Source organism: Mizuhopecten yessoensis, unplaced genomic scaffold, assembly GCF_002113885.1.
Source record: "Mizuhopecten yessoensis strain PY_sf001 unplaced genomic scaffold, ASM211388v2 scaffold10717, whole genome shotgun sequence".
Taxonomy (NCBI): domain Eukaryota; kingdom Metazoa; phylum Mollusca; class Bivalvia; order Pectinida; family Pectinidae; genus Mizuhopecten; species Mizuhopecten yessoensis.
The window spans coordinates 287077-309015 of NW_018408686.1; the positions used below are offsets into that span (position 1 = coordinate 287077).

The window sequence follows — 21939 nt, forward strand, 5'->3', positions numbered from 1 at the left end:
AATCGGTTACATCCATATTGCATGAAGTGCGCTAGGAAATGCATTTCTGCTGGTAATGTTCATATAGTGGGTTGCAGTGCAAATGTAAATATAAAGCAATAACAAATCTATTATTGAAAAGGTAAGAGAATATAATTTCCCCTATACAATGGATTTCCCAATGATATTCAAATTCAGGATATATTAATTAAAAAGTAATATCCAAGACAAACTAAAAACAAGAACCAGCAAAATTCAGAATAACAACAAACATTCCTCATCTTGCTTTAGATGCTTCTTCATCAAAAGTCACTTACTTGGAGAGTATGGCTTTGACGTACTCCTTTAGCAGTCTGTGACGTGCCTCTACGACGAGTCCGACACTGAATGGCTCTTTGAGGTGAACAAAGTCTCCGCTGTAGTCGGCCCAGGTGGCATAGATTATGTCTACAGAGTGGGATCCCTGACACCTAAAACATAAACACAGCTCTGACTCACACAACTTAATCAGCCAATCAGCAAACACAGCTCTGACTCACACAACTTAATCAGCCAATCAGCAAGTGTTTCATATGATAATTGTAATCCCTGCCTCAAAATTGTTCTGGTTAAATACAGTGCCCCTTAGTAATGCCTGTAGCACTCTAATTTGCCATTTAAGCTGATTTAACCTGTCAAAAATACCTTTAGAAGCCTTTGTCAGGTATGTATCTATGTATGACTCAAGACAGTTGTCACTAGTATTGAACTTCAATATTAACGCTATTAGCTCAAAAGCTTAGTAATAACATATACTAAATGATTTAGTTGTACGAATTCTTACAGACACAATGCTGAAACCCTCATTTAGATTAACAATAAAACCTACTTTTTTAGGGCTGAATGCAATGAATATCAAAAAGGACTTCAAGTTGTCTGCTAATTAAAAACAAAATTAATGCTTTTTATTTTATCATGAAAATGTTAAATGATTTTGTATTGGTCTGGTGAAAAGTTGGTCAGTGTCAGAATCCATGGATTAGAGATATGTATGTCTTACAATTAATACTGCCTGGATTAACAAGTTTCCCAGGTACCCATTGGAGCAGTATAACAAACTCACATAAAGATTTTGTCATTGCAATAAAAATTGAATATTTTAAGCCAAAATAAAACTTTTAGGAAAAACTATTTTTTACCAAAGGGAATCAGGACTTCGGCAGTCACTTACCAACTTTTAGTGAGGAGTTCATCAATACATTTACTGTTCCGCAGGTCAATCCAAACCTCGTCTAGGAGTATGTTACACCTGTAATTAAAATGTTTCATTTTACCCTTAACATACCACTTGCAAATATTTTTGGTGATGGTAATATTTGGCAATTTATCTCAAAAAGCAGAAAATGAATGATACACAATTTAAAAATTTAGCGAGCTTTCAAATGTTTCAAGATATTAGTTTGGTGCCCGATATAGTAAACACAACCAACACGAAAACAGTTGGTATCTGATGTTAGAAACATAGATAGAAGAAAATTTCCTGGCAAGAAATATTGCTGTAGATGACACCCAAAAAAGGTGGTGCAGCTAATATGTTCAGTAAGGATGGGAGCTCATCCAGAAAATCATATCCGCTGTAGTCAATACAGATTTCTCCATACAGTTTAATTTCTTACAATTCTAAAAGGACATCATAACTGAGACTTACCCAAGGTTCCCAATTTGTTTGAATCTGTCTGTTAGCAATTGAAATCTATCTTTCCTGATATTGTCCTCATCTTCCTCCAGTCGGTCATCAAATTCCTCCTTCATGTAACGCTTTCTTAACTGTTTCATGTAGTCACAGAAAGCAATGGTGTTGTTGATATTTGCAATCTACAGCAAAGTAAAAGCAGAATACAAGTCTATCTTTCTTTCTTTGCCAGAAGATACAAATAGCAAAATATATTTTGTAGTCTTTTTCATTTATGCATTGATTGGATTGGTTTATTTGTGTTTTACATCCTATTAACAGCAATGGTCATTTAGGGATGTGTCAGGTTTTTGGGGTGGAGGAAAGCCAGAGTTCCTGGAGAAAAACCACCGACCTATGGCCAGTACCTGGCGACTGCCCCACGTAGGTCCCAAACCCGTGACCCAGTGGTGGAGGCTAGTGGTAGCAGAATGTCAGACGCCTTAACCTATCGACCACAGCAGCCCATTTTATGCATTGAAGTTGTTTAATTGTGTTTACTGAAATAAAGCAATGGCACCCCTTCACAGCAGAGGCTGATAAAAACGAACATCTATAATAGGACTCTCACCAGGTAATGAATGTAAAACTTGGGTTCACTTCTGTTCATCATGTGTCTCTCCTGGTAGCTTTGGATCTCACCTAAAAATAACGTACAGAATTATATAAATGTCCAACAAACAATTTGTGTCGTGTTTTGAATCTTTTTTTTTTTGAGTTTGAAAGACACATTCTGGACAAAATTGTCACTTTCATTAAACGTGGTCATTAATTTTCTTTGTTGTCTTTATGGTGGAAAGATTGGTATACTGTATACTAGGAATTCTTTGCTGCAGTTAAATTTCCACCTTTTTCGCCCTCCCCAATAAGGGTGAACATGTGAAGTGCGCAATTTACACTTGGCAAATGTAGATTTAACAGTGAAGGGTAAATATTTGACTGGCCGAGAGTTTCCTGGTGTACAATATATATATTTGACTGGCCGAGAGTTTCCTAGTGTACAGTATATATATTTGACTGGCCGAGAGTTTCCTAGTGTACAGTATATATATTTGACTGGCCGAGAGTTTCCTAGTGTACAGTATATATATTTGACTGGCCGAGAGTTTCCTAGTGTACAGTATATATATTTGACTGGCCGAGAGTTTCCTAGTGTACAGTATATATATTTGACTGGCCGAGAGTTTCCTAGTGTACAGTATATATATTTGACTGGCCGAGAGTTTCCTAGTGTACAGTATATATATTTGACTGGCCGAGAGTTTCCTAGTGTACAGTATATATATTTGACTGGCCGAGAGTTTCCTAGTGTACAGTATATATATTTGACTGGCCGAGAGTTTCCTAGTGTACAGTATATATATTTGACTGGCCGAGAGTTTCCTGGTGTACAGTATATATATTTGACTGGCCGAGAGTTTCCTAGTGTACAGTATATATATTTGACTGGCCGAGAGTTTCCTGGTGTACAGTATATATATTTGATGGAGACATGTCGTGTAATCTTGATTCACTATAGTATTTTCTCCAAAAAAATATGAAAACATTATTACAGAATCCAACAAAGGGTTCTCTTCTAAACTATTCTACATAATTCCAAGCTTGTGCACACTAATTCTTAGACTTGATATTGCTGTAATTTATGCTTCAGCAGATGTGCCTTGTACTTTGCATAAACAGTTCTTTTCATTATGATCAATTTACACAAAAATAATTATCACAAAGATCATTTACAATCTTCAGTTAAAAAATCCAACATTATTATATGATTATCTATATTATATGATTTGTTAGTGATAAATGATCAAGACAGCAAGGAATTTGAGAAAAGTTGAGTCCATAAATGAATCACTTTTTAACATAGGATGTTGTCTGGTAAAGTTTTGCACTTCAACTTTATGCCTCATATTAAAAAAAAACATTTTATGGATGTATTGAGAAAAAACTTTTAATTGTCTGAGTATTCAACTAACTATCTTAGAAATCATCAAGGAAACGATTTATGGTATTAAATGATAACTACGACAAAATGATACAAACCTAGATGAGCTTTTAGTAATTATCTCATATGTTAATACATTGGCAATGCAATATCTGACTTGCACATCGTTAGAAATAATGTTACATTTCTAGAAAAATGTCCAGTCTTCATAATTGTCGGTAAATTATTTTTTATCGACAAATAATCAAAGATAGCAAGGAATTTGAGAACCAGTTGGGTCTATCAATGCTTTAGGCTATTTTTAGACATGCAACTCTATATCAGAAACAAAAGTGGACTGAGCACAGCTGTATAAAGGTACGCTATTATTGGGTTGAACATGTGACTCTCACTTTGGTATTCCTTGGCAAACATGTTCAACTCATCTGCAAACAATTCTAACACCTTTTTCACCAGATCTTCGCCAATCATCTGTGCAACTTGGAGCTGAAAAGAGACAAGAGTCCTGAAGGGCCTGTATCACTCAACTTGGAAACTGAATATGAGTTGATAGAAATAGTGTCCAAGATCATTTATTAGCATATATATATCTTTTGAAAAAGATTGGTCTGGTACTCTTTGAGAAAAAGCAATAGCAAATACCATTTAAGGGATGACAACAGACAGACATGGGTGAACAACAGGGGGTTAGCCCCTATCTGATGATGGTAGGCTAAAATCTTGTCCCATAGTTTTCTTTAAAGTTTCAAAATGGTGGTACCTTTTTAAAATACAGATTTCTAAAACATATTTCATTATTCTTGTATGAAAAGGAAACTCAAAAAGGATCCTATATGTACAAAATCAATCTGTTATAAAATATCGTTTTTATCATAAAAATTCAATGTGACTTACATTCTGTTCCATCATCTGGAATAAGATGACAGGAAGTGACGTGGAATAGAAGCCGTCCCCGTCAGCATCCGGATGTTCTTCTCGGAACCAGTCCTACAAAATATACATCTCAAATCAAACAACACCTGACCTATGACCTACGAGGCTGGTGCTTTTGAAGGGTTTCGGCCATGTTGTGGAATAGCTTACCATCTGCTACAGGAAGTCAGAAATTCTGGCTAAATTCAAGAAGGATATAAAGACCCATCTTTTTACGTTTGCGTAGTCTTTTGTGCAGAGACCATGTAGAAATATTTGTATATATGTAGAAATAAATATCTTGTTACCTGATGTATATTGGTGATTTGTATGGCTTTTTATCTGCTATATTTACTAACTGACACTGTAGGAATATTGTTCATGTGTTGTAAAGCACCTTAAAAGCAAATTATATAGGGCACTATATAAATGTTGTATATTATTTAACACCTACTTGCACCAGTCTGGACCTGTTACTGTACCAGTATAATGTAAACTATTAATACAGTGTATATCTATAATCAACTTCAAAAATTACATGCAAACAAGAAACTTTCACTGCAGTTTAATTTCAGCCAGTAATGAAGGTGAATTATCATTACAGCAACCAATAGTAATTAACAACATATCATACTAAGTCATTAAAAGGGTGAATTTAAAACTGGGCGAATATGGATTATTCTGGCAGAGGGGGAACGTTTTTCTGGGCGAAAATTTCCAGGTATACAGTAAATGATAGTGGATATTACATACCAAACAATCTGCATCAAAAGGGGAGTATGAAGATGTTCACTGTTGTTTTGAAAGGTGCATGGAATAGAGCCAACCCCGTTCGTTTGTGTTTGAGTGAATACAGGGGTCCTTTACCCTTCGACTGGAAGGGGTGAGAAATATTGTAATTTTGTCCTGAAGCCTGTAACACTGTAACACTGGTCAACAAGTACCGAATTTATTTGATGCTGTTGTGATTGATATCTTTAACTGTTAATTGCATTTACAAATCTACCTTACCACAAAAATTGTGAAATAACAATGTTGTGAAAATAGTTCAAGACGGGGGAAAAACAAAGTCACACTTGACCACATCAAACACACTTCAACAGACCAATGCTCATGACTTCATTTATCCTGCTCCTAAAAACACTTGACACATATCTGTTACCGATTGTCATGGCTTATCTTATCTCTATAATATAGTAAATGAAAGCAAGAACCGATACCAATTTCCATGGCTGCTCTTATTCTTACAGTACACGACATGAAAATAACTTCTGTTTCAGGTCTTCTCACCTTTTTATCTTGCACCAGAGAGTTCTTTGTCCAGTCCATTATATTTGACCTCATGTTCTTCAAGTACCTGATTGTGTAAAACAAAATCTCTTGGTTAAAACTATACATTGTCAGCTAGTTAGATACAGGGACTGAAAAATCATCATAGACTGTGTAGTTACCTACTGACAAGTCTGTACCACACAAAATGATTGTACATAGACTGTGTAGTTACCTACCGACAAGTCTGTACCACACAAAATGATTGTACATAGACTGTGTAGTTATATATAATTACCTACCGACAAGTCTGTACCACACAAAATGATTCATACATAGACTGTGTAGTTACCTACCGACAAGTCTGTACCACACAAAATAATTGTACATAGACTGTGTAGTTACCTACCGACAAGTCTGTACCACACAAAATGATTGTACATAGACTGTGTAGTTATATATAATTACCTACCGACAAGTCTGTACCACACAAAATGATTATACATAGACTGTGTAGTTACCTACCGACAAGTCTGTACCACACAAAATGATTGTACATAGACAGTGTAGTTACCTACTGACAAGTCTGTACCACACAAAATGATTGTACATAGACAGTGTAGTTACCTACTGACAAGTCTGTACCACACAAAATGATTGTACATAGACAGTGTAGTTACCTACCGACAAGTCTGTACGACACAAAATGATTTGTACATAGACTGTGTAGTTACCTCCTGACAAGTCTGTACCACACAAAATGATTGTACATAGACAGTGTAGTTACCTACCGACAAGTCTGTACCACACAAAATGATTGTACATAGACTGTGTAGTTACCTACTGACAAGTCTGTACCAAACAAAATGATTTGTACATAGACAGTGTAGTTACCTACCGACAAGTCTGTACCACACAAAATGAAGTCTGTACCACACAAAATGATTGTACATAGACAGTGTAGTTACCTACTGACAAGTCTGTACCACACAAAATTCTGTACCACACAAAATGATTTGTACATAGACTGTGTAGTTACCTCCCGACAAGTCTGTACCACACAAAATAATTTGTACATAGATTGTGTAGTTACCTACCAACAGGTCTGTACCACACAAAATGATTGTACATAGACAGTGTAGTTACCTACTGACAAGTCTGTACCACACAAAATTCTGTACCACACAAAATGATTTGTACATAGACTGTGTAGTTACCTACCAACAGGTCTGTACCACACAAAATGATTGTACATAGACTGTGTAGGTATCTACCGACAAGTCTGTACCACACAAAATGATTGTACATAGACAGTGTAGTTACCTACCGACAAGTCTGTACCACACAAAATAATTTGTACATAGACTGTGTAGTTACCTACCGACAAGTCTGTACCCCATAAAATGATTTGTACATAGACTGTGTAGTTACCTCCTGACAAGTCTGTACCAAACAAAATGATTTGTACATAGACAGTGTAGTTACCTACCGACAAGTCTGTACGACACAAAATGATTTGTACATAGACTGTGTAGTTCCCTACTGACAAGTCTGTACCACACAAAATGATTGTACATAGAATGTGTAGTTACCTACCGACAAGTCTGTACCACACAAAATGATTTGTACATAGACTGTGTAGTTACCTACTGACAAGTCTGTACCAAACAAAATGATTTGTACATAGACAGTGTAGTTACCTACCGACAAGTCTGTACGACACAAAATGATTGTACATAGACTGTGTAGTTACCTACCGACAAGTCTGTACCACACAAAATGATTTGTACATAGACTGTGTAGTTACCTCCCGACAAGTCTGTACCACACAAAATAATTTGTACATAGACTGTGTAGTTACCTACCGACAGGTCTGTACCACACAAAATGATTGTACATAGACTGCGTAGTTACCTACCGACAAGTCTGTACCACACAAAATGATTGTACATAGAATGTGTAGTTACCTACCGACAAGTCTGTACCACACAAAATGATTCGTACATAGACTGTGTTGTTACCTACCGACAAGTCTGTACCACTCAAAATGATTCGTACATAGACTGTGTAGTTATCTACCGACAAGTCTTTACCACACAAAATGATTGTACATAGACTGTGTACCAAACAAAATGATTTGTACATAGACAGTGTAGTTACCTACCGACAAGTCTGTACCACACAAAATGATTTGTACATAGACTGTGTAGTTACCTCCCGACAAGTCTGTACCACACAAAATAATTTGTACATAGACTGTGTAGTTACCTACCGACAAGTCTGTACCCCATAAAATGATTTGTACATAGACTGTGTAGTTACCTCCCGACAAGTCTGTACCACACAAAATAATTTGTACATAGATTGTGTAGTTACCTACCAACAGGTCTGTACCACACAAAATGATTGTACATAGACAGTGTAGTTACCTACTGACAAGTCTGTACCACACAAAATGATTGTACATAGCCTGTGTAGCTACCTACCGACAAGTCTGTACCACACAAAATGATTGTACATAGCCTGTGTAGCTACCTACCGACAAGTCTGTACCACACAAAATGAAGTCTGTACCACACAAAATGATTGTACATAGAATGTGTAGTTACCTACCGACAAGTCTGTACCACATAAAATGATTTGTACATAGACTGCGTAGTTACCTACCGACAAGTCTGTACCACACAAAATAATTGTACATAGACTGTGTAGTTATCTACCGACAGGTCTGTACCACACAAAATGATTGTACATAGACAGTGTAGTTACCTACCGACAAGTCTGTACGACACAAAATGATTGTACATAGACTGTGTAGTTACCTACTGACAAGTCTGTACCACACAAAATTCTGTACCACACAAAATGATTTGTACATAGACTGTGTAGTTACCTCCCGACAAGTCTGTACCACACAAAATAATTTGTACATAGATTGTGTAGTTACCTACCGACAGGTCTGTACCATGTACATAGACTGTGTAGTTACCTACCGACAAGTCTGTACCCCATAAAATGATTTGTACATAGACTGTGTAGTTACCTCCCGACAAGTCTGTACCACACAAAATAATTTGTACATAGACTGTGTAGTTACCTACCGACAGGTCTGTACCACACAAAATGATTGTACATAGACAGTGTAGTTACCTACTGACAAGTCTGTACCACACAAAATGATTTGTACATAGACTGTGTAGTTACCTCCTGACAAGTCTGTACCAAACAAAATGATTTGTACATAGACAGTGTAGTTACCTACCGACAAGTCTGTACCACACAAAATGAAGTCTGTACCACACAAAATGATTGTACATAGACAGTGTAGTTACCTACCGACAAGTCTGTACCACACAAAATGATTCGTACATAGACTGTGTTGTTACCTACCGACAAGTCTGTACCACACAAAATAATTTGTACATAGATTGTGTAGTTACCTACCGACAGGTCTGTACCACACAAAATGATTCGTACATAGACTGTGTTGTTACCTACCGACAAGTCTGTACCACACAAAATGATTCGTACATAGACTGTTTAATGTGGTATTTAAGTATTAATATTGGAAATACAGCATAGTTGGTACTATTTGTTGGGATTTAATTTTGCTACATTCGAGGTCATTTGGGATGTGTTGCTATATGATTTGTGGTGCATAATTATTCTTCAGTTCCACAAGAAACAAAGGACATATGTTGATAAATAATTCCGTGGTACATACTGGTTCTGAAGGTCGTCTATAATTGTAGGCTCCAAAAGTGGACCAAGCTCTTTGATGTCAATGTTGAGTTCAGGATGCTTCAACAGTTCTGGAGAGCTGAAATGATATTCATGACAGTTTAAATAACATGTACAAGTAAACCAACTCATTGATTATCAGTTATTTCACTTTGATTATCAGTTATTTCAGTTATTTCATTTTGATTAATTTTGATTAATTTTGATTATCAGTTATTTCATTTTGATTATCAGTTATTTCATAAACTGCAGTATATCACCTTTATTCACTATGAGCTTCCTTTTCATGTTACTTTATATTTATCATTACTGAATTCAAGGAGGAGAAAATCAGAAGGAGGAATGGGGAGATTATTAGAAAATGGCGCTTACTTGTACACATTGATCCAGCTGAGGAGTGTGACGTACTCGTTACCCTCCAAACCCTGGGCAATCATGTCTCCTATCTGTAATTATACAAACAGGAGATACTTGATATCGTCTTTGTTTTTAATCACGATGTGAAGACTCTGTTAATCTTGGAACATGTTTGAACAGAACTGTGTTGCATACCATCATCAATGTTTACCCTTTCATACCTATGTAACTTTAATAGAATTTACCATGCATTGACCTGGATAAGTTCATTATGGTCTACAGTGGTGAAAGGGTTAAAAGATGCATTTCATTCCTCATATTTGCGTTCAAAACAGCTACTTGGCTGTTCAGGACTACATTGTAGTAGCATTTTAAAGGAAAAGTTGACGGAAGAACGCTGCGGTATGGCATAAGCTCACCATGGTCCTTCGGACCAGGTGAGCTTATAAATATCTGTAAAATTTGCAAATAATTAAATAGATATTTTTTTCAACATGAATGATTCAGCATAAGAAATGCAGAAGACTTTTAGTGAATGCATCATTCTTATCACGAATTCTAAACTGTTCCATGTAATGTTAAATTAGTCCAGGAATTCATTGCATTTCATCTATGGTAAAATGTTTTTCTGTCAGAGGTGTGCAATTTCCCTATCCCGACACCTTGTAGATTTTATGTCAGGACTAGTGGAAATGAACATACAAGTTGGCTAGTAGAGTTATTCAAAATCTGCCTATACGTCCTATTACCCTTAATAGGAAATTGTACACCCCTATTTTTGTATTATGATACTTTGTATATAGTTTGTACCATTTAATCCATATTTTTTGCTCATTAAGTATTATTTTTCTCCAATATCAGTAAGTATTCAATCTTTCAGCATTTGAGTAGATGATAGGAGTGAGTGAAAACACAAATAGGTTTGATGGATTTGGAGTTTTTCATTGAATTAAGAGAAATACTCACAGCCCTAACCTGATAAAGGTTACATACCCAACTAATGTCATATAGCTAAAATAACATGTATGTCTTCTCACCATCACTATGACAACATCTACCCACCACAGTACTTACATGACTAGCTATCCCGGCGTGGTACATTTTAACATACTTGTCTACGATGGCATAGGAAGGGGGGAACACAGGTGGAAGCATGGTCTGAAAGAAAAACATAACAAATTAATGATAACGTCCAATTATGATATCATGTTTCACTGCCGGGTACTAGTTAACTAGGTCAGGGCATACAATAATTCCCCTTTCACGTTTTTGGTTCAACAGGTTCAACCAGCTGAACCGGAAAAGAAAAAGACAGGTACAGATCTGAACCGAGGCTGACAACAGGAATATTCGGTACAAGCATATTGTGGGGTCCAGACGTGCCTGACCAAATCTAAAATGCTAACAATGGCTAATTTGCATTATTTCTTTATAAAACATGGTTGAGTTTTCCATGGATATTTCAGGATATGTTAGAGGACACATTGAAAGAGGGACATAGTTTTCTTGAAGATTGTTATTTATTTGTCGCAAAACTCTGAAACTGTGCAACTACTAAGCTCTACCTAAAGTTCGGTCTAAGTGCGTTTGTTTATGGTGGAGTAGTGTGCCACCTGAACCATTTCAACCGGGATACGCAAATGTGACCTTAGTTTTGACTTTAAATTTAAGTTACACTGGCTCTGCTATAGGTTAATCAAATGAAAGCAGCTTGGATATTCATTGGCAAAACAGGGTTACATTGACAACATGAAGGTAATCGATCATGACCTGCCAGTTGGTCTAACACCTGATTATAGTTTTGGCAGTTTGTAATTGTACATAGGATTAAGATCACCTTCTAGCTTCGCACTAAAGAGAATTTCCTTTAGCTCAGTGGGAGCGTCTGGGATCTAGGAAGTCTGGGATCTAGGAAGTCTGGGATCACAGGTTTGATCCCCGGTGGAAGCACACTACTCACTTTCCAGATATTTGTGTCAAAAAAAACTTAACAACATGAATGCCATTGAGTTGCCATTTGGTCTATCACCTGATTGCAGATTAGCTATTAATGGCAAAACATGGTTACCTTGACAACACGTAAATCATCGATCATGAGTTGGCGGGTGATCTCAAGATGTCGAACAAGCCACATTTTGTTAGTATCTCTGTCCTCCATTTGGTTGCCCTCAATTCTACAACAAGGAAAACACTTAAAACACCTAAGAGACTTCTTTTGAACAAAGGTTGATAATCACATAATAACTATATTATATACAAGCTATCCAATCTCAGGTTATTATTAAATATCGGAGGAAGATTATTAAAAGAATTATATACATTACTGCCAGCATTGAATATTGACCACTGAGTACCGGTATGTCTCCTTTTGTGGTCCATTCTCATGTCAATGTAAAATCTCCAACATTAGCACAAGTTTCCTCTGGCCCTGACACAAGACTTAGATATTTGGACAGATAGATGTCTGGTGTGAGTACCTCTGACCCTGACACCAGACTTAGACATTTTGACAGATAGATGTCTGGTGTGGGTTCCTCTGGCCCTGACACCAGACTTAGATATTTGGACAGATAGATGTCTGGTGTGAGTACCTCTGGCCCTGACACAAGACATAGACATTTTGACAGATAGATGTCTGGTGCGAGTACCTCTGGCCCTGACACCAGACTTAGATATTTGGACAGATAGATATCTGGTGTGAGTACCTCTGGCCCTGACACAAGACTTAGATATTTTGACAGATAGATGTCTGGTGCGAGTACCTCTGGCCCTGACACAAGCCTTAGATATTTGGACAGATAGATGTCTGGTGTGAGTTCCTCTGGCCCTGACACAAGACTTAGATATTTTGACAGATAGATATCTGGTGCGAGTACCTCTGGCCCTGACACCAGACTTAAACATTTTGACAGATAGATGTCTGGTGTGGGTTGCTCTGGCCCTGACACAAGACTTAGATATTTGGACAGATAGGTGTCTGGTGTGAGTACCTCTGGCCCTGACACCAGACTTAGACATTTTGACAGATAGATGTCTGGTGTGGGACCTCTATCTGTCAAAATATCAAAGTCTGGTGTCAGGGCCAGAGGAAAGCTGGGTCAGTAACACAGACATCTACTGTCAAAATACATATTTTTATGTCTGAATGAAACATTTTGTCATATATCTTTGACTGAATGAAACATTTTGTCATACTGTTTAACATGAATTATACCCCGGAACCTGTCGTAGCGCATGCGCAATTAGACAGCAACGCGATCTGTCAGATGACATTAGAAGATGGCTGCTGGCGAACGTTTGTCCTCCATTATATCAGAAAATTACCAAAACTATTTGAGGAGAAAGATGCTGTTAACATAAAAAAGGCCATTGAACACTCAGTGCATGTCCTCCATGCTTATCTTAAGAAAAAGAACCTAGACGATGCCTTCGAAAGCTACAATGCTGAACTGTTGAATTCAAACCTGGCCAAACTTTACACGGAGTCTCGCTTAGGAAAATCAGAACCTTGAGTTTTGTTTTGTTTTAATGTTGAAGCATATAATAAAACAGTTATGGGCTTTTGTGCTGGTAAATATTATTCAATTATAGCCTTTGGCTGAGGTCGATACCTGGATTTATCGACCCGAGAAAAGATGCAGTCCTCGGTCAATATATCTTTTCTCGGGTCGATAAATCCAGGTATCGGCCGAAGTCCAAGGCTACAATTGTTTTATTATTTTCAAAAGAGTAATGTTAGCAATCTGAAAAAAAATCACAGCAAAAATCTACGGAAGCGGGACGATGTGTTTGTTTGGAGTCAGGTCATAATTCTATTTTTAAATACACCCAGTCCTTCAACAAAAATCATGCGCTCCAAGTCAATATCGGTTTTTATCGGTGGACACGTGATGCACTCTTGGCCAATCACTTGTCGGGAATAATATGAAAAAAAAATAAGACATGATATGAACCTCAAAAAGTGATATAGAACTCGGCTTTTTCCTCGGTCAATATCACTTTTTCAGGTTCATATCACAGCATATTTACCAGCACAAAAGCCCATAGCTGTATAATATTCGCTGTGTAAAACACTCATGGTTTTCATTGTTGCTATTGAACCACAAAAAAAAACACCACGAATGTGAATGAGATACATGTCTACTGTATGCTGATATAGGATATCCATGACAGTTTGTACCACGAAACAATCTAAATGGCTTCAAACCAAGATGGAAAGTACCCACAAACATTTCGTGTTATACAGTGTCTCTTTGACTGAATGTAATGTTCCCACATCGCTATGACAAAATAAAATATCTAATCGGATCTCTTTGAATGAAATATGTTAACATATCATTGTGACTGAATGAATGGTTTTATCGTGAATATTCTAATCAGCTGTAAAAATTATACCAAAAACCTGATAAATGTTGACAAAGAGCTCAGCAGGATACCTACTTGTACGTAATTGTGCGTTCCAGAACTTCAAAAGTTTTCTGCTTCCATCTCTTTGGTCGACACACCGGAAGGAACCCTGTTTGCTCTTTCCTTTTCATAATTATTTCATCTCGCCTTAAATACAAATAGGTGTGTTAGTTTAGTTTTCAATGCTACCCTAGGACAAGCTGTCTAGAGATATACCGTACAAAAGATGATATTGGAGTAGATATTAAATGCAGGGCTAGAAATTAATTTCAAAAAACACTATATGTATATAGCAAAATCGCCTGAAGAGCCCCAACATGGGCGAAAGCGCTAGCCGATTATACTAGTCTTCGTGTTTTGTTTTATTTGTAAATATAATGTATAAGCAATGGTCTGTTAACCAGTTCTACAGCAGTTTGTTTACGTCCCCTTTAGTTTACTCACTTCTCCTCTCGCTCAATGATGCGCAGTGCTGTGACAATAAGAGTGGGTTCCCGCCGGACAGTTATCAGTAACCTGCCCATGATGATCCACAACTGTTTTCCAAGGTCTTCTGAAAGTTTCTCAACTTCCACAAAATATTTTGTAAGTGTCTGGAACAATCAATAGAAACATTTAATAGTTTTATCCATCAGTTGTCACAGTAATCACATTGTTGGTTGTTTTATTATCTCAATAATAGGGTTTGGAATTAGAATTGTTGTTTATTGTTTGTGTTTAACGTTCTATTAACAGCTATGGTCATTTAAGGACGTGCCAGGTTTTTGGTGGTGGAGGAAAGCCAGAGAAACCTGAGTGAAACATCAACCTGCGGCCAGTACCTGGCGACTGCCCCTTTTAGGCCTCGAACCCTGGCCCAATGGTGCAGGGCCAGTGGTAGCAGAATGTCAGATGCCTGAACCACTCTGCCACTGCGGCCCCTTTTGAATTGGGAATAAAGCTATTGTGTGAATCTAAATTTGGAATTGGAAATTCACTTACCCTATCAAAACATTTTTTTAGGCTAAACACCATTTAAAATACCAAAACATCTTGGTTTTCTAAAGCTTATTTACATTCAAATGTTACATGCATCATAAACTACTTTTTTATTTGGGAACTTTTGGATTAATTTTTCCCACTGAGAACTGGGCCGAATTTTGCTGCCGAATTGGCTCACATTGCATCCAGAAAGACACACGGCACATTAAGTTCTTATAGCATATACATGTATAGTAATAATTGGATATAATGATACTTTTTTCATTCACTTCATCATTTTAAAAGGACAAAAATATACTGACATATATGTACTTACATTGTTGTCTGTCGGAGATTTCTGGGGTTGCTTGTGAAGTTCAAACATCAGATCATCTCGTGCCATTTCAAGGTCAGACAGACTGACAAAAAGCAAACGTATAACATATAATACCATTGGGAAACTCGAGTTTTACATTGTTCTAGCTGAGAAAAGATTTTATCAAATTGTACCTTTTATGGACAAGTGCTTGTATCTCTACAATAGAACAATAGAATGATGTAACATTTTACCAAAGACGACATCATGTTATTGCTGGCCATTTGGTACATAGAGCTCCATCTTCTTTAAAAATTCCTTTCAGTGGTGGGTGAAAAATAATAATTCTTCAATTTGGTTGTAAGACCTGAAATCCCAGCATTTGGCATAACTTTGGATTGGACATTTAAAATCCAGCACCACAGGTAAAAGTTTTTCTGTCTCATCTCCATTGGTGGGTACGATTGTGTTGATTACACGAAAATCATATAAACTGCTCGAAAGAGAGCCTGAAAGTCATTTGGAAATCAAATTTTTTTAATTGATAATAATAATAATAATAAACTTTATTTATTGAGGATAAAAAACCTGTTTAGCAAAGCTAATCTTCCACAGGGTCCTCTGTTAGTAAAAGGGTTAGTTAAAATCATGATATAATAGAAAACAAATGAGCATTCAAATTATTATCACAGTAAGCATAGGTATAAAAGTAGTTGAGCTTATTAAATTACTATAATTTGACTAAATATGTATACAATTAAAGGGTCATTTTCACTTTTCATTAAAATTATCACAGGAGACAAGATACACTAATCTAAGCTGAACCAATATGGTATTCAGTAAATGACCAAATGTCTAAATTACATATATGCTAATGTAGCAAAAACTAAGTCATGAATAAAAAAAGTGACTTTAATTGAGCATTATTGCATAATAAGTCTATATTACATGTTGCCTTAACATGCATTGCATTACATACAACATTACAAAAAATATCTTTTTACCGATGCCAACAAACTTGAAGAAAGTGGTGTGGGCTTATTACTGGGCACCCACATTATGTATAGTTTTGTCCATAATAAGTAACAAACCTACTGTCTGTACATGCAATAAAGATTTAATAATCCGATTTGTCTGTAATAGGTAACAAAATTACTTTTTGTGTGCCTGCCTAAGTTTATCATTTCTGTTTTGCCCCTATAACAAACTTACTGTTTGTGTGCCTGTAGAAGCTTGCCATCAGTGATAAGCTCAGCTGTTTTCCGTACACTTTCAGGTACTGTAAAAATATGCTTCAGATTCTCCATCGCAGACCCCAGCTAAAGAGGCACAAAACAAAATAATCACTGATGTACAAAACAAGAGGGGCAAAATCAAGATCAAGAGCGGTTTAAATAATGTCAAGAAAAGGTAAATAACTGAAATCCACTTGAAAGTGTATGATATATTGTTTCTCGTCACCAGGTCAAACATCACTTTGTCGAATAATACAGTACTAGGTTATTGCATATCGGAGTCTCAAATCCAGTAAGGACCCACTTGAAATAGTTAATTTCTTTTTAATGAAATATATATTCAACTTACTTGACAGAAGCTGTTGTTTTCTTTGTTGACAGAACTCAATTTCTCTTTCAATGGCTGAATAGATTTATACGTCTCTTCTACAACATCCAAACTGAAAAAAGATCAAATATGATAAACATTACTTATATATTTTATTTTAGTTAGTATATATATATTGTGTTATAAGTACTGAATGCAATATTTCAGAGAAAAAAAATTCAGTCATTTAATTTAAAGTTTTGGAGTATTTTCCATTTATCCATTATACTTAAAAAACTTGAAAATACAGAAACTGTATTAATAAGCATTTAAAAAGTTTTTCTTTTCTGTATAAACCAGACCTACAACTAGGTTCCACTTTTTATACTTCTCTGTAGCCTTTTAAGGTAACTGTATAAACCAGACCTCCAACTAGGTTCCACTTTTTATACTTCTCTGTAGCCTTTTACGGTAACTGTATAAACCAGACCTCCAACAAGTGTCAATGTATACTTTTTGTGTAACCCTGTATAGTTGGGTTACCTGTAGAAACCAGTCATAATGTATACAATCTATGTTACACTGTAAAATCTGGAAATCCAGACCTTCAACTAGGTCCCACTCTTTTTATGTAAAACGAACCTGTAATATTCGGAAACCTGTATTTATCAGAAAGACCTTCAACTAAGTCAGGTTTGAAATTGACATCCAGCTAACCTAGAAACCATTCTACTACAAACCTAGAAACCATACTACACTACAAACCTAGAAATCATTCTACTACAAACCTACAAATCATTCTACTACAAACCTACAAACCATTCTATTACAAACATAATGGTTGGTTCTAACCTAGAAACCATTATACTACAAACAGTATGGTTGGTTCTAACCTAGAAACCGTTCTACTACAAACATAATGGTTGGTTCTAATCTAACCTAGAAACCATTCTACTACAAACATAATGGTTGGTTCTAACCTAGAAACTGTTCTACTACAAACATAATAGTTGGTTCTACCTAGAAACCATTCTACTACAAATATAATGGTTGGTTCTAACCTAGAAACCATTCTACTACAAACATAATAGTTGGTTCTACCTAGAAACCATTCTACTACAAATATAATGGTTGGTTCTAACCTAGAAACCATTCTACTACAAACCTACAAACCATTCTACTACAAACCTACAAACCATTCTACTACAAACATAATGGTTGGTTCTAACCTAGAAACCATTATACTACAAACATAATGGTTGGTTCTAACCTAGAAACCATTCTACTACAAACATAATGGTTGGTTCTAACCTAGAAACCATTATACTACAAACATAATGGTTGGTTCTAACCTAGAAATCATTCTACTACAAACATAATAGTTGGTTCTAACCTAGAAACCATTATACTACAAACATAATGGTTGGTTCTAACCTAGAAACCATTCTACTACAAATATAATGGTTGGTTCCATTACTGTATATTACACAAACCTCTGTTTGATTTCGTACACATCCTGTAGAGCACTCTGTAACTGGTTCAGACCAGTTCTGACCCCATCTAGTTGAGACTGGACAGCAGACTTCAACATAGTGTCCACTGAGGCCTTCAAATGAAACAGAGCATAGCACTCAACTTCATTATAAATGATCACATTACAAAACATTAACTCAGGCTCAAAATTCAAATAGCCCTGATTCTGCAAAGTAAGTCATAATCTAAATTGTTTTAATGATATTTTTGAGAAATATATTAATATTTTCATATGCTTTAATTGGATTTAATTCTACAGAACACTTGCAGGTTCTACAAAAACATGTGCATACATTTAATATTTTCTCATTAACTTCTTGTTAGCCTAATTATCTCTGAACAACTGGACTTCCACCTGTTTAAATACATTATAAAAGCAGAAAAATTATCCTTACCCACGAAGATATAATATAAAAAGAAAAATGTCAACAATGAGTCTTTATTACTTTCATCTCGTCAAGGAGATTCTTCAGACTGTTTATTTGAAGTCTACATGTATGTATATAAATATGAACATGTTATTACCATTTTCACAAATAAAATACATTTATTTTTCATCAGTGAAGTGTAAGCAATTGACCTATCACCAGTTAACTTTAAAAATACTTTCCTTTTGTAGAAGTAACAATCAAGTTACCTTTTATTCTACATTTTCACCAGTAAAATACAGTCACTATTTTCGCAAGTAAATTAACAGTCAATTTTGCATCAGTAATATATACACTGTAGTAATCTCTTTCATATATAAAAGATATCCAGTTATATGAAATTACCTTTTTGCGAGTCATTCTCCTCTTGTACTGGTCTACTCTCTCTAGCTGTTCTGGTCTCTGGTTTACAGTACAAAGACACAAAATTAATATGTTCTGGAGTGTTACGTCAAAAAGGCAACAAANAAGTGTATTACAGTATCATCAACACTGACTAACAAGACTAACTAGTCACTAAAATGGTCTCAAAAATATATTGCCTTTTTGACTTTTTTGAGCTGTATGTGAGATATAAATGCCTATGAGAATGGGCCAAATTAGCAACCGTCTATAATCACCTTACAAAAATGTCAATGTGAACTATTATTGTATGATTTCAATATTCTTACTACATAGTAATATAAAACAAGTCAAAAGGTCTATATTTTATCTCTTGATGTTTTTCTGGGCCAATAGATATTTACAGAGGCCATTGAACATGTTTGTAATAGATATTTACAGAGGCCATTGAACACATGTTTGTAAAAGTTTGAATCTGATTACAAAATGTTGAGCTCTAAATTATTCAAAAATCTGTCAACGTGGCCCCTAATTATATTAAAATGAAGTAAAACTCCTATCAGAGAACAACAGTGTACAGTCGCTTTACTTCCTTGTTCGAAAAGGTGCTGAATTTACTATGAGAGCAGGTATATTGTCATAACTATACCTGTAGTATGCTGGCGATCCTCTTGGTTGCTGAAGCCTTTGCTTCCTCCTCCATGCGCCCGAGGTCCAGGGGTGCTGGTGGACTTAGGGTCGACTCTCCCGGCATGTTGACTAGATGTACAGTACAGATCAGTTAGCTACTCACCACCACTCCCACCTCACAGCTACTCACCACCACTCCCACCTCACAGCTACTCACCACCACTCCCACCTCAAGAGCTACAAAAAAAACATCATGGAATCATATACTGTTTGGCTGATCAAACCACAGGAGCCTGAAGTTCTGTCAAAAATGAATAATAACAGTAATACAAAAAAACCACCTATAATATGCTTAAAAAATAGATAGGAGTGCAACGGCAGATTTACCCCTCTTCGTTTTCAACTAAGTTTTCTCGCACAAAACTGAAAAATTCCACATAGACTGCATAGGAGTTTGGGTTTCTGTGGAAATTTTCAGTTTTCTCGCACAAAACTGTAAAATTCCACAGAAACCCAAACTCCTATCAGCAGGTCGGGAAAAAACACTAACTTGCGTATAATACGCATTATACGCCAATAGGGGTATGGATTTGTTACTTAAAATAGCCAAAATCCCTTTGATCTTAACTTTTTCAAATTGTTTGTCCATGATTTAGTCATGAAACATAATACAAATGCAAAAATTTCATGTCTAATTTAATATTCAATATCTTTTTTAACCCATGAAATCTTTTAATATCTATACTTCCTAGTATAGCCACGGAATTAGATAAGATAAACTTTCGAATTCTGCGACATTTCTCTGGTATTCGACACAACAAACATTATTAAATGTAAACAGAAGTATAGCAAAGATCAATTACTTTGAAATCCGGACAATGTAACGGTACAGATAGCCCAAAATGTATCACTTCTGAACGGTGTTATCTAAGGCCGTGGTATAGCCCATTGACAGGTCTGTAACTAATTTACCACAATGTGTGTATACATATATACCAATAGTAAAACAACTCTCTATTTTTCATTTTTTTTTTGAGACTTGTGATCTATACAGGCCTGTCAGTCCTTTTTTTATAACTGAAATCCTTATTTTATATAAATCAAGATGAAACTTTTGTTACCACCCACTGCACATGTACATAGTTTTCACTAATTTTTGAGAAATAAAATCCTCTTCAAATGCCTCCAAATGCAACCGGAAGTGAAGTGGATAATATAAAGAAGCACCTCAAGAAGCGAATAGACGCTTACAACGGTGTCACCTGCAATGAACCAATGAACCAAAAAAATAAACTTTATTTGCATGTGGGAAAGGACCGAAAATAGATGCAATACTTCCGGTAAAGCTTTCAGCAAACATATTTTAGCAAAATGTTATTTACCTTGTCGTAAATTAATGCGATTTTTAATAATATCTTGCAAAAGTAACTGTTAAAGCGATTTGGGTTATTTTTAATAACAAATCCATACTCCAACTGGCGTATAATAGGCGAGTTTGCGTATTATACGCAAGTTTGTGGTTTTCCCCAACCTGATCAGCTGCCTGTCTTTTCGAGATCGAGATTTAAACGTTCTAGCTAAATTTCGAATCGATACCTACAGTTTTACACACCTCCAACAGAAAAATCATGCACTGCGTTGATATAAAGCAAAAACGTTTCCAAATAATTTAAGTAGAGCGGTCAACAGACCAACGTTGACGTTTGTTTATATTCTGACATCCTACTTCCGCTTTCCGCCGTTTGGTCTCGCAACTTCACGCCGTACAGTCACGTGATAGTCGTTTATTTACGTGTGTACTGCGAAACGTTACATGACGTCACAAAGCAGGCCGTACTCTTGGAATAAATTTGGACGTCCATCTTGAAAC

The 21939-nt window shown here is 36.0% G+C and overlaps 1 protein-coding gene across 2 annotated transcripts in view; it reads right to left on the reverse strand.

The window, feature by feature from the left end:
* Positions 1 to 21820, reverse strand: part of LOC110462014 (exocyst complex component 3-like) — a 29908-nt gene extending 8088 nt beyond the window's left edge. Inside the window, exons 1-20 of one of the 2 annotated variants that reach the window (XM_021515786.1) lie at positions 21670 to 21820; positions 20089 to 20306; positions 19443 to 19499; positions 18630 to 18742; positions 17179 to 17269; positions 16807 to 16913; positions 15616 to 15697; positions 14763 to 14911; positions 14352 to 14465; positions 11980 to 12085; positions 10986 to 11069; positions 9927 to 10000; positions 9538 to 9633; positions 5835 to 5901; positions 4527 to 4619; positions 4025 to 4118; positions 2262 to 2332; positions 1667 to 1833; positions 1190 to 1267; positions 297 to 449 (exon numbers count right to left, since the gene is read on the reverse strand). In XM_021515786.1, coding sequence (XP_021371461.1) covers positions 297 to 449; positions 1190 to 1267; positions 1667 to 1833; positions 2262 to 2332; positions 4025 to 4118; positions 4527 to 4619; positions 5835 to 5901; positions 9538 to 9633; positions 9927 to 10000; positions 10986 to 11069; positions 11980 to 12085; positions 14352 to 14465; positions 14763 to 14911; positions 15616 to 15697; positions 16807 to 16913; positions 17179 to 17269; positions 18630 to 18742; positions 19443 to 19499; positions 20089 to 20193 — 1901 coding nt within the window. In that variant the 5' untranslated portion in view covers positions 20194 to 20306; positions 21670 to 21820. The remainder of the gene's footprint in view (positions 1 to 296; positions 450 to 1189; positions 1268 to 1666; positions 1834 to 2261; positions 2333 to 4024; positions 4119 to 4526; positions 4620 to 5834; positions 5902 to 9537; positions 9634 to 9926; positions 10001 to 10985; positions 11070 to 11979; positions 12086 to 14351; positions 14466 to 14762; positions 14912 to 15615; positions 15698 to 16806; positions 16914 to 17178; positions 17270 to 18629; positions 18743 to 19442; positions 19500 to 20088; positions 20307 to 21669) is intronic. The other variant, XM_021515785.1, reaches the window with a different exon arrangement.
* Between the last annotated feature and the right edge of the window lie 119 nt (positions 21821 to 21939).